We start from the raw sequence: 13,638 nt of genomic DNA, 5'->3' as shown, positions 1-13,638 counted from the left end.
GTGTAGAGTAGCACTTGTTGTTTGTCATTTCTCTGATCACAAATGCAGACAGAGTTTTATGTTTACGTGGCGCGATGCAATGCAACGCAACACGTAAAAAGACAGTATAAGTCATTATAATCAGTAATTATGTCCCCACTGGATGCAACAAATGCCTCGTTTGTAATGGGTTTTAATGTTTTGTCTCGTCGCTCCGGCCGGACACGGCATCAACAGTATGTGAGGGGCGTAACATTTCCGTCTCACGCTTGAGGTATTCGGCCAATCACAACGCATTGGATAGCTGGCCAATCACAGCACACCTCGCTTTTTCAGACCGATGAGCTTTGTAAAAATCGACGCATTTCAAAAAGGTGGGGCATAGAGGAGAAACAATAATGTACAGTATGTGGAAAATAATGTGTTTTTTTTACTTTAAACCGCATAAACACATTTCATTGCACCAAATACACAATATAATGTTCTTTTTAGCAGCATCATATGACCCCAGAAATACCAAATTATGTATAATAAGATATTTTAATACTATATTATATCAAAACTATTTATTTTTATATGATTATATATAATTTGAGTATTGCATATTGTTTACTGTTAATATTGTGATATTCACACTTTCATATTCTGACTTCAAGTTGCCATTTTTATAACAGTTATTGTGTTACAATAATATACCTTATTACAGTATTATTATATTAATGGTATATTATCATGACATTGTATATTATGTTGTTTGCTATTTATATTGTAAAATTCACAGACACACACACACATCCATAGTCTGACTTATGATGTCACGATGCATTAGACTTTATTAGCTTGATGTGATTGTCTAGTGGAGTAGAGTGATTCTTTTGAAAGCCTGTCTGATCCAGGCTGATCATCATAGGATCCACTGTTACTCATGAGTGCATGATTAATGTTCAGAAATCATTCTCCCTGCTTGGAAATGTGCTTTAGTCAGCTGCACTCTACTGTATCCAGTGACACTCTGAGTACCCATCATTGTTACTCTCTTATTAGTCTCTGGAGTATTGTGTTGTGGTATTGTGGCTTTTCAGTATGCTACCTGATGAAGTTTAATCACAAGAGACAAAGACAGCTGGAATTTAAAGTCAACCTATCAAAATTGATCTGTTCACTTAATGCACATTCTTGGTCTTGTTAGGTACCATTCATCACTGCTTGTTATTTCATAGAAGGAATTGTATTCAGTCAAATAAAATAAATTTCTCCACCTCTGAAATTATTTTCAATTTAAGCTGATGTCACGTAGGCCACATTTTCAGTTGATTGACTAAAGAAATTTTTTCTGGTACTGAATGGAAATGAAGGTGAACTAGAGCTCCTTGGTCATCACAGTAATTTATTGCCAGGTAAGATGAATATAAGAAAGGTTACAGCAATAATAGCAAATAATGACAGGTTTGAAAAAGTAACGTAACCATTGGGATATTTTGAGATGCTCTCGTGGGTGAACTTGACTTTCAGCTTTCATATGCCTGTCAAAAAGCCTCGCGGGTGCTGGAGGCGTTTCAGAAGAGGACTCGTCCTCCACAATCAAATACAAAGTTATATTAAGGTCTAAAACACTTTTCATAATCCAATCAATTCCCTATAGATAAATACAAGTCCAGACTATATGTTTTGCTGAATATTTTGTTTCATGCCAGATTATGTAAATAAAATGGGTTGTGAATTCAGCATCACATGCCAGGCAGATCAGTAAAAAATGCATTTCAACAAAGCCTTAAAGTAACAGTTCACGTAAAAATTAAAATGTATTCACCCTCAGACAGTTCAAAATGTAGATCAGAACAGATTTGGAGAAATTTAGCATTAAATCACTTGCTCACCAGTGGATCCTCTGCAGTGAATGGGTGCCGTCAGAATGAGAGTCCAAACAGCTGATAAAAACATCACAAGTAATCCACATGACTAACGTCTTATAAAGCAAATTGATCATTAAGAAGTTTTTTAATTAAAAATGTTGCTTCCGGATAAAATACAAGTCCTCTATCCATAAAATTGCTCTCTCCAATCATCTAATCTAAATCCGGAGAGGAATTTGCAGGGATCAAGCACTGTTTACAAGCAAAACCAGTCTAAAACAGTCCTAAACAAATATGTTTGTGGATTCTAATGTGAGAGAACAACAGGGGATGGACATTTTTCACTGGAGGAATCCATTATTATGGATTATGGACTCGTATTTTGGCCAGAAGTGACGTTTTAAAGTTAAATAGCCTTAAAGGGGTCATATGATGTTGCTAAAAAGAACATTATTTTGTGTATTTGGTGTAATGAAATGTGTTTATGCGGTTTAAGGTTAAAAAAACACATTATTTTCCACATACTGTACATTATTGTTTCTCCTCTATGCCCCACCTTTCTGAAATGCGTCGATTTTTACAAAGCTCATCGGTCTGAAAAGCGAGGTGTGCTCTGATTGGCCAGCTATCCAGTGCGTTGTGATTGGCCAAATACCTCAAGCGTGTGACGGAAATGTTACGTCCCTTACCATATTGTGATGCCCTGTCCAAAAATGATGGATTTGTTTCTTACAAACATGCAGTTTTTCACTTCACAAGATGTTAGTCGATGGACTGGAGACGTGTGGATTACTTGTGGATTATTGTTATGTTTTTTATCAGTTGTTTGGACTCTCATTCTGACGGCACCCATTCACTGCAGAGTTTCCATTGGTGAGCAAGTGATGTAATGCTAAATTTCACCAAATCTGTTCCGATGTGGAAACAAATTAATTTACTGTACATCTTGGATGGCCTGATACTGAGTACATTTTCAGCAGATTTTCATTTTTGGGTGAACTCACTATCCCTTTAATAAGGAGTTTCATGAAATGGGCAACATACAAAACTAACTAAATGTGCTGTGTTCTGTTTGTAGGTGTACATCGCTACATTTGCTGTGTCCGGCTATGCTTCCAGTTACTACAGAGCAGGAGGAAAACCCTTTAATCCAGTGTTGGGTGAGACCTACGAGTGTGATCGTCCAGACAAAGGCTTTTGTTTTGTGGCGGAGCAGGTAGGACGCTCTCTGTAAGCTTTAATGTGAGCAGATATGTGAATGTGTGTGTACAGCTCTCACAGCTGCTCTGCTTTCATCCTCCAGGTCAGCCATCACCCCCCCATTTCTGCATGTCATGCCGAATCTAAAAACTTCATCTTTTGGCAAGGTAACGTCACACTAGTAATACCAGGCTTACTGTGTCAGTACAAATCAGCTAATGTCTGCAGATTTGAAGCTGAGTGTGTTATGTGGCTGATTTTAGACGTGAGGTGGAGGAATAAGTTTTGGGGAAAGTCCATGGAGATTGTGCCTGTTGGAACTACACACGTGGTTCTCCCTGGGTAAGATTTAGTCTGTTTATTAAATTCACACACAGGCCAGTCTGCAGTTTTTGGCTCCAGCCGTGTCTCAGTTGTTATCCATCTCAAGCACTAAGGCTCATTGTTTTTACTGCAAAATATAACTACTGCAGTGAAATTTATGAACCAGAAGGCAAATTAATTTAAATATATATTTAATTATACAACTAATGATAACTTATTAATTCATTAATAAGCCCTTAAGGGGGGATGACTTAAAATTATTTATAATAAGACAAAACAAATATTAAATTATATAAATTGTATTTCTTATATATTTTATTTAACCTTTATTTAACCAGAATAATCTCTTTTGAGATTAAAAATCTCTTTCACAGGAGAGTCATGACATATTAATTCACCCCCTCAGTAACTGTGTTGAAAAATCTGGATATATGAGGAAGCTTAATTTTAAAAGTGTGATTTCTAGACCTGGGAAAGTCATGTAAATCGAAAAACTTTACAATTTAAAACTTAAGTGTGAATTAATATACTGAATGAAATTCAATATAAATATTTCTAGTTATGTCAAACTCTATAATATTGTATTTGTTAGAAAATGAGTACAAATATTTTTAAATATCCATATCCTTATCCAGTAAATCACAAACAACTGGAAAGATCATGGGGCCTTGAATATTGTTGTGGACAATGGGGGTCCTTGGAGTCAAAATGGTTGAGCCACTGGTCTGTTGCACATTTGTGACAAGTAGTATGTAGGATTAAAATATTAAAAAGGATGTTTACATACATTAAGTTTGCAGTGAGTGTTGTATTTAGTAAAATATGCATTTTAAATGTTACATTTTGAAATGTTTTTGATTTAATAAGTAATTGATTGTTCTAAATACATGTTACGTGTCAGAAACAGTAACCTGATGTATTGATGGTGCTTTGGAGTCTTTGGCTAGACCTTAGAGGTGAGAACAGATAGTAGTCTGGGTAAATGGTATCTTGAATGATGGCACCGTGCAAATTATAGCAGCAGCTGTGGTTGATCTTGTCAGTGTCCTTGTTCACCCTAAGCAGTGGAGCTGTTATCTTTCCTGGAAACAGCAGACTGGGTCAGCGAGGTGTTGAAGTTGTCAGTGACTCAGCTGCACACATTGTAATGACATATGATGCCAGAATGTCTGTGCCGAGTGGTTTTACATATCCTGTGATTCTTTGAATGGAGCTCAGTGTCCTCCACCAAACTCAGCTTATAATTTAAAGTTATAAAACAATATAGTTTTGGTGATTTACTATCGTTTTGTTTTGGAAATTTGTCTGCAACAAGTATTTGGGGTCCGAACAGTAAATACCATAAAATTAATATTAGTGGAGACTAAATGGATTTTTCAGTAAATGGTGCCATTATCTAGAGTAGGGCAGCTGATGATGTGCACGATAAAGCTGAAATATTTCACGGCACTCTGGAATACTTCATTCTGATTGGTTAATTATGACATTCTGAGTTCTAATAACCTTTGCATAATGACTTCTGAACTGTATAATTGACATTTGTTGTCCCAGGGATCTGATTTCTTAAATAGATGTGCCAGTTTCACATCTCTCATATCATTCCAAGGTCTCTTCTTTCTCATATAATAAAATAAGTTCACTCAAATCAATATTTCATTCCCAATTATTTATTTACAAATAGCCATATAAGAGGAAAATGTACAGTCAGCTGGTCATTAATTCAAATATTCTGGGTTATCTTAGACTCCACCAGTTCTGCTGGGGGTCCTGATCACCTTTTCAGGGTTAGGCCAGAAACATACTTAAAGCAAGTCACCAAAGCTGGAATTTGATCAAAAATATGTAGTAAATGTAGTAATATTGTGTAATATTATTACAATTTAAAATACCTTTTTCTATTTTAATATATTTTAAAAATGGAATTTATTCCTGTGATGCAAAGCTGAATTTTCAGCATCATTACTCCAGTCTTCAGTGTCACATGATCCTTCAGAAATCATTATGCTGATTTGCTGCTCAAGAAACATTTCTGATTATCATCGTCAATATTGAAAACAGTTGTGCTGCTTAATATTTTTGTGGAAACTGGTTTCCTTTAGGTTTTTTTTTTTTGATAGAAAGTTAACTTTTTGGTGTAACAATGTAAACACCTTTATTTTAATTTTTGAATGCATCTTTGCTGAATAAAAGTTTATTTTAAAAACAATTTTACTGACCCAAAACTTTTGAACAGTAGCGTAAATACCTTAAATATAAATGCAATATATTTTGGCCAATGATACATAAAAAAATTGCTGCTATTGTTTACTTAAAATCCACTATTTAAAAAAAAATTGCTTAATTTATAGACGTACAGAAGTTAACTAACACTAATAACTAAGCCTTCTGTTGTGCTAATCAGATAACCTAGCATGGTTATCATCCAGTAATCTCAGAATTACAAAATATCGGCCTGGGCTGTGTCTTCCAAAAGAAAATATGGTCGCAAGTTTCGTCGTTACCAATAGATTTCAATGGAACTAACTACCATAGTTAGCTAACGATGCTTTTGGAAAACGCACCCCTGACTGGTACTAGTGAATGTGCATTTACAGTAGGTCTAGACACACACTCACACTTTCCTCTCACCTTCAGCTTTGGAGATCACTATGAATGGAATAAAGTAACAGCATGTATTCACAACATTCTGAGTGGGCAGCGCTGGATCGAGCACTACGGCGAAATCTCCATAAAAAACTCCAACAGTGAAAAATGCCAGTGTAAAGTCACCTTCATCAAGGTCAGCTCCCTGTGCTTTTTGTCCATTTTGAGAAAAAACTTTCTGAAATGTTTTATTTTCTGCTATACTTAAAGCAGCACTATGTAACTTTTTCTGTGTTCAAAATTTGCTAAATGTATATAATGAGCGAGTACATCATGAATTCATCTTCCAAACCGCATTTTTGTCTTATTCCGAATAATAAGTACTTATATTTGGACTATTGTAGCCTGGTCGGATCATCACCGCTGCGGAAGTAAAACATACCTGCGTGAATCGCCATAGACATAAACTTAGAGAAGTAGCTCCGTTTGGAATGTTCTTCCGCGGGATGTGTGCAGTTCTGTTTATTAACCGCTAGAGCGCCAAAAGTTACATAGTGCTGCTTTAAAGGGGTCATATGATGCTTTTTTAAAGATCATTATTCTGTGTATTTGGTGTAACAGAATATGTTGACATGCTTTAATGTTCAAAAAACAATTTTTTTTTCAAATACTGTACATTATTATAGGTCCTCTATGCCCCGCCTCTCTCAAACGCTTAATTTTCTACAAAGTCCCTCCTTCCGACAAGCGTAGTCTGCTCTGATTGGCCAGCTGACCCAGTGCATTGTGATTGGCCGAACACCGCAAGCACGCATCGGAAATGTAACGCCCCTTTCACTAATAGCGAGATTCATCTTTCAAAATAAATGCAAAGACAGAGCCCGAAAGGGGAACAGAGTCGCGTGACAGACACAGTGATGAAGCTGGTATGTGTTTGCAGTACACAAGCCATGGTTAAGACAGCTGACTCCACTGTGATGTGTCTCGCTCTCTCTCTCTCTCTCGCGCTCTCTCGCTCTCGCACTCTCTCTCTCGCTCGCGCACACACACACACACACACACGATGCGCAAAACTCCGCATTTGAACAGTCAATAGCAAATACTTAAACTAATAACAAAACAGTAGCTGATTCAGAAGCGCCAGATTGTCATAGCAAAGTCAGAATTACCTCCTCTCCTAAGTTCACGAAACGGTCGTCCATAAAATGCATTGCTGTTCTGTTGTAAGTAATCTTAAAGATTCCTAAATGCATCTACTTTCGGAAGGCCAAATAAAGTGCTTTTGCTTTTGCCACTCCACACAGCGTCTCTCTCACATGGCTGCTTCAACACTAACTGCGGTTACTGAAACCATGCCTTCTTTCTTTGCGTGAACATTTGGGCGGCATTATGCAAATATTTCCACATAGTGAGGTAGATATGTGGGGGCGTGTTAGAACGAGACGTTTTAGGGGGGCATGGCAGAGTTTTAACTTTGATAAAGAATATATCTTTGGTTTTGAGACTTTAGTCTTTGCAACTTCAGGGATCTTATCTATGCACAATTTAAGGTTTCTTTAAACAGATGTATTGGACCAGTTGTTATATGCCAAGTTTCACCATCTAACATCCTTCACACGTGTTGGTCACACGTGACCTAAAACTTGTCAGTCAACTCTTCCTGGCCTTTCAGAGAGCACCACATTCTTTAGCATCTAATGAGGGATCTGTGTGGCACAGTTGAGATAATTGACAGCAGACTTCAAGAACAATGGGTCAGGCTTTTCTAAGGGGTGAAGAAAAGACAGAAAGAGATCAGACAGAGGAGATCAATTAAGGCAAAGGAGAGCAAGAATAAAACAAGAAATGGGACAGAATGAGATTCTACAAAAGTCAGATACTTATTCATGGTTCTTCACCACTGAGATTCATTAAGCTTACTGACTGACTCAAGTATGACATCTGCTGGAGATCTCCATCTGACCTTGCTGTTAAATAGCAAAGTTCATTATAACGCCACATTAGTGATACCTTGATGGTGAATTAATTCTGTGTATTTTAACTCGTTTGTTCAGTATCACTGTAATTAACCCAGGTGGTCTCCTTTAAATACTGTATGTACACACTTCTTTGTTCAGGAGTGCTCAGATCAAACATGTCTGTGTCCTTCATAGGCAAAGTACTGGAACTCCAGCATGAATGAGGTGGAGGGAGCTGTCACAGATCACAAAGGGAAAGTCGTGCACAAGCTGTTTGGGAAATGGCACGAGGGGATGTACTGCGGCAGCCCACCCTCTGCTACCTGCATCTGGAGGATGAGTAGGAATCAACACACACACACACAGTCTGCCCTCTTTTTTACATGTGCCACATTTGTCTGGTGCCCTCTGGCTGATGTATTTCCCAGACGATACAGTTGCTAGTGTTTAGTATTCCTTTATTCATTTGGCTAATATTTCAGAATGTATTTAAATGAAAACAGTTTATCATCAACTTTTATTTGTGTATGTTTATGTGTACAGATCCCATGCCTCCTGACTATGAGCAGTACTACGGTTTCACTAAGTTTGCTATGGAGCTCAATGAGCTCGACCCTCTTACCAAACCACTTCTTCCACCCACAGACACCAGACTACGGCTCGACCAGAGGTAAAAACTTACATGTGTAAACGTATATAATTTTGAATAATCCTAATTAATTTTACTTTTTGCTTTTTATGCATAATATATTACAAAAGTTGAAAATGAAAATGCTGCTAATAGCAATTTTTAAATGATACCAGGCAACTTTGGCCTTAATAAATTTCAAATAAACTAAAATTAACAATGATAGAATAAATGAAAGCTTTATTAAATAAAAACAAATATAGAAATATCCAATGGGCAGTAGATCAAGGTTATTTTAATATAATTTATATACTATTATAGTATTTATTAATATTTCTAATGTTTTATCATTTTTTATTTTTCAAGTTTTTTATCTTTTATCTTTTATTTTTATATTTTCATTTTAGTTTAAAGGGGTCATATGATGCGATTTCAATTTTTCCTTTCTCTTTGGAGTGTTACAAGCTCTTGGTGCATAAAGAAGATCTGTAAAGTTACAAAGACTAAAGTCTCAAATCCAAAGAGATATTCTTTATAAAAATTAAGAGTCAACCACGCCTACCTAAAATGGCTCGTTCTAACACGCCCCCACATATCTACCTCACTATGTGGAAATATTAGCATAATGCCGCCCAAATGTGCACGCAAAGAAAGAAGGCGTGGTTTCAGGAACAGCAGTAGTGTTGATGCAACCATGTCAGGGAGACGCTGTGTGATTCTGTGCGAAAGCAAAAGCACTTTATTTACAATATCGTAAATAAACTCATTTGGTCACCCATTTTGAATTATTCTTGTGTATTGTCACTGGAAAATGACACACGGCATCATAAGGTAATTGCTTATTCGCTATTTACTGTTACTTCAAGTATACTTAATACAGTGTAAGTTTTACTGTGTCCTGACAGTGTATTTATTTATTTCTTTAATCTTTTTTGGTGTCTTCTATTTTTCTTTAATCAACATTTCCTTTAATGTTTGTTGTTTCACTGTAAATTCAGTCAGTGAAGATGGGAGAGGTGATAACGCTCTTTGAACCAGAGTTGGACATTAGACATGCATCTGTAATTTAGTTATAACAAATAAGGTGTCAGAAATATGGACTGTCTGTGTTATGTTTTTCTCCCCATGTGCCTTCCATGACCTAGTTTTCCCTCGTTTGTGACCCATATTTGGTTTCCTTCCTGTTCCTGTTCCTATTGTGTTTCATTGAGTCCACGCGTGTCTCATCATCCCCTCGTTTAGATGAAGTAGATGCAATTAGGAATCATTGTTTAAGATTTATTTACAACAGAACAGCACAACCCAGATGTTCAAATTTGTGCAACGCATTTTATGGACGACAGTTTTTTGAACCTAAAAGAGTACAAGGCTGGCTGTGCACAAAGGCTATTTCAAAGAAAGGTAAATTCTGATTTTGCTATGACAATCTTGTGCTTCTGAATCAGCGACTGTAAGTATGTTTTGTTATTAGTTTAAGTATTTGCTATTTACTGTTCAAATGCATGTACAGTATTTGAAAAATAATGTGTTTTTTGAACATTAAAGCATGTCAACATAAAATAATGATCTTTAAAATAGCATCATATGACCCCTTTAAGGTTTGGTAATTTGCTATGTGCTTATGTCATTTTATTAGTTTTTGTTTTTCAAAATATTTCTATTTAGCTTTCATTTTATTTTTAGTTTTAGTAATTTTAGTACTTACATTTTTAAAACATTTCTAAATTTCATGAAATGTTTGTTAATTTCATCATCTGATATTTATATTTCATTCTATTTCTTTCTTTTTTCAATTAATAAAAATAATTGCAATAGTTTTAATATTAGTTTTAATTAACAATATTGCAGCAGATAATATCAATGCCAAAGAAACAATTATCAATACTTTGAAGTTTCAGTATTTTAGAAGAAACTGAAATGGGATTATTAAGCATCATTGTTTAAAAACATTAAAATAAAGTCATGTTATGCAAGGACAAAATGAATTTCATATGAGACTGTTTGTGTGTGCAGGTTATTGGAGGAAGGGAACATTGAATCTGCGGAGGTGCAGAAGCAGAGGATCGAACAGCTGCAGCGAGAGAGACGCAGAGTCCTGGAGGACAACCACATGTTACATCAACCTCGATTCTTCCAGTATGAACGAACTACCCTACTTCTTGTCTTTTTAAGAAAAATACATTGCATGACCAAATCCAGTTAGTTGTTAAAACGATTTTCTGCTTAATCACCAACAGAAAGTCCAGAGATGACACCTGGGTGAGCAACAACACTTACTGGGAGTTAAGGAAAGATCCTGGATTCAGTAACTTTGACTGTCCGGTCCTCTGGTAACCCAGAGGCAGCCAATATACAGCTGTGCTCACTGTTGCCTGCTCTTAACTGTTCCACCTTCCAGAGACAACACACATCTTGTGAGGTAGAGACTGATACAGCTGTGAGAGACCGGTGGCTGCAGAATTACAATCTGATCGTTTCAAATCATTCCTTAATATTTATTATTTAATGTCCCAGCAGTTCATTGCCTTAATATGCTTACATTATGTTGTAGTGTCATTTATGCAAATGGATCCATTGGAAGTATGAGAAATATGCAATCCTGCCCAGTAATTATTTTTTTTGGCTGATGTGCATAGTAAGTAGCACAAGAAACCAAGAGAAAAACTGTTGGATTGTGTCTAAACTGTTGGCTAAACGTAGTACTGCAGGTGATCGCACCTTTAAAAAGATGGATAGTATGTTGTCAGAACAAAACTGCGTTGTCTACCTCTTAAAATCAAAATGTCGAGGAATTTATGATGTATATTAGACTATGAATATAATCCATATAATGCCTTATATAAAATTATATACATAAACTTTGCTAGAACTTTTAATCAAGTCCAATGTATCGTCACAAAGTATTGTAATTTTATGACCGCCTTTTACTCTGAGACACTTGAATGAACAAAATGTTTGAGGTTCTCAGAAATATTTATATATACATCTTAACTTATTCACAAGACTGACAGATGACTCAACAATACTGAACATGACCATCACACACGTGAGCCTGCCAGTGTTTGAAAGCTTCTGCCTCACAGTTTGACCTGTAACCTGTGCTCAGTTCACTACGACGAATGATGTTGGGGGACTGGGGGACTTGCGTGTTGATCGCTGCAGCGTTTCCTCTGTCCTTCAATAAAGTCTCATTTTAAAGATGGTTCTTTGATTGTTTTTATTTCAGATCTACACTCTTAAAATTGAAGGTTCTTTATTGGCGTCTGTGGTTCCGTGAGGAACCTTTTACGTACATGGTTCTTAAAATGTCGACTAAAAGATTGGGGAACCAAAAATGGTTCTTCTGTGGCATCCTTTGGAACCTTTTTAATAGGGTATATCTGTGAAGTTTGGTAGTGCAAGCATTCACGTCTAGTTTTGGGCAGTGTAGAGTAGCACTTGTTGTTTGTCATTTCTCCGAACACAAATGCAGACATGGTTTTATGTTTACGTGGCGCGATGCAACGCTACGCGTAAAAAGACAGTATAAGTCATTATAATCCGTAATTATGTCCCCACTGGATGCAACAAATGCCTCGTTTGTAATGGGTTTTAATGTTTTTGTCTCGTGGCTCCGGCCGGGACACGGCATCACAATATGGTAAGGGGCGTAACATTTCCGTCACACGCTTGAGGTATTTGGCCAATCACAACGCATTGGATAGCTGGCCAATCACAGCACACCTCACTTTTCAGACCGATGAGCTTTGTAAAAATCGACAGGTTTCAGAAAGGCGGGGCATAGAGGAGAAACAATAATGTACAGTATGTGGAAAATAATGTGTTTTTTAACCTTAAACCGCATAAACACATTTCATTACACCAAATACACAAAATAATATTCTTTTTAGCAACATCATATGACCCCTTTAAATATGAATGTGTGTATATATATATGCTGTTAGCTGATCTTTAGAGTGCTTTTATGACCCACTTAAGTAGGACTTAAGCTGGCCAATCACAGCACACCTCACTTTTCAGACCGATGAGCTTTGTAAAAATCGACAGGTTTCAGAAAGGCGGGGCATAGAGGAGAAACAATAATGTACAGTATGTGGAAAATAATGTGTTTTTTAACCTTAAACCGCATAAACACATTTCATTACACTAAATACACAAAATAATATTCTTTTTAGCAACATCATATGACCCCTTTAAATATGAATGTGTGTATATATACATGCAGTTAGCTGATCTTTAGAGTGCTTTTATGACCCACATAAGTAGGACTTACTACATCTTTATTTGTGATTTCATAATTCTGTTGTCTTCGAAATAGATTAACAGTAAACTAAAATATACTTTAATATAATTTCTATTGAGACTTGTCATGTTTTTAAATATATTTGTAATTACACATTTGTAATGATGAAGTTGCAGTTTATTACAAAAGTGCAATTAGTAAAATATCTTAACTTTAAATGTAATATTGAATAAAACACTACAGCTGATATTATAAAGTACATGCGATTTAATGTTAGTCAACACATAAAACAGCACAACAAAAGATATTAAAGTGATGATTTAAAATGTACTTTAAAATAAAACATTTTATATTATTACAAAGTGTGCTTTAAAATAGTACTTAAGTGTGCTAAAGTCCCCCTGTAGTCAAATATTTTATACCTTAAAACTTATCTTTGAACATCAAAATTACATATTGAAATGTTTTTTCTTGTGAAAATAATTTTCTCATGCCTTAAAAATGCTTGAATGCAACTCTACACCCTTGCCTCATTTACTATATGCTGATCTATGAATATGCAAATTAGTCCCGCCTCCACTCAGTCACACCAGCCAGCGCCTCCTGATCCACTGAACTGTAGTAAACGCAAAACACTGGCATACACGGATAATGACTGATAAAACGATCTTTTTACTAGCGGACAACTACAGTGAATACTGTAACATTCTTTAAAGTTACTTACTTGACGATGTTGTGTCCTAAAATGCTTTGAAGACTCGAATGCAGCCGTTTGTGATTGTTAATTCGCGCCCGCGCATACGCGTGTGAAATGCAGATGCAGCTGCGGGAGAGGTGTGTCTGACTCCGGGCTACTTTTACACTGTTGCC

At 36.2% G+C, this 13,638-nt stretch overlaps 1 protein-coding gene across 3 annotated transcripts in view; it reads left to right on the top strand.

The window, feature by feature from the left end:
* Positions 1-11,743, top strand: part of LOC107550826 (oxysterol-binding protein-related protein 3-like) — a 74,965-nt gene extending 63,222 nt beyond the window's left edge. For 2 of the 3 annotated variants that reach the window (XM_016232209.1, XM_016232211.1), the window contains 8 exons: positions 2,911-3,048; positions 3,136-3,199; positions 3,296-3,374; positions 5,991-6,135; positions 8,093-8,237; positions 8,441-8,567; positions 10,539-10,661; positions 10,763-11,743. In XM_016232209.1, coding sequence (XP_016087695.1) covers positions 2,911-3,048; positions 3,136-3,199; positions 3,296-3,374; positions 5,991-6,135; positions 8,093-8,237; positions 8,441-8,567; positions 10,539-10,661; positions 10,763-10,859 — 918 coding nt within the window. In that variant the 3' untranslated portion in view covers positions 10,860-11,743. The remainder of the gene's footprint in view (positions 1-2,910; positions 3,049-3,135; positions 3,200-3,295; positions 3,375-5,990; positions 6,136-8,092; positions 8,238-8,440; positions 8,568-10,538; positions 10,662-10,762) is intronic. The other variant, XM_016232210.1, reaches the window with a different exon arrangement.
* Positions 11,744-13,638: the final 1,895 nt, after the last annotated feature.

The sequence above is a fragment of the Sinocyclocheilus grahami genome, unplaced genomic scaffold (assembly GCF_001515645.1).
Source record: "Sinocyclocheilus grahami isolate Dianchi unplaced genomic scaffold, SAMN03320097.WGS_v1.1 scaffold408.1, whole genome shotgun sequence".
NCBI classification, from domain to species: Eukaryota; Metazoa; Chordata; class Actinopteri; order Cypriniformes; family Cyprinidae; genus Sinocyclocheilus; species Sinocyclocheilus grahami.
Note: the sequence above shows the minus strand (reverse complement) of the source record. Positions and strands in the feature narration are given on the sequence as shown.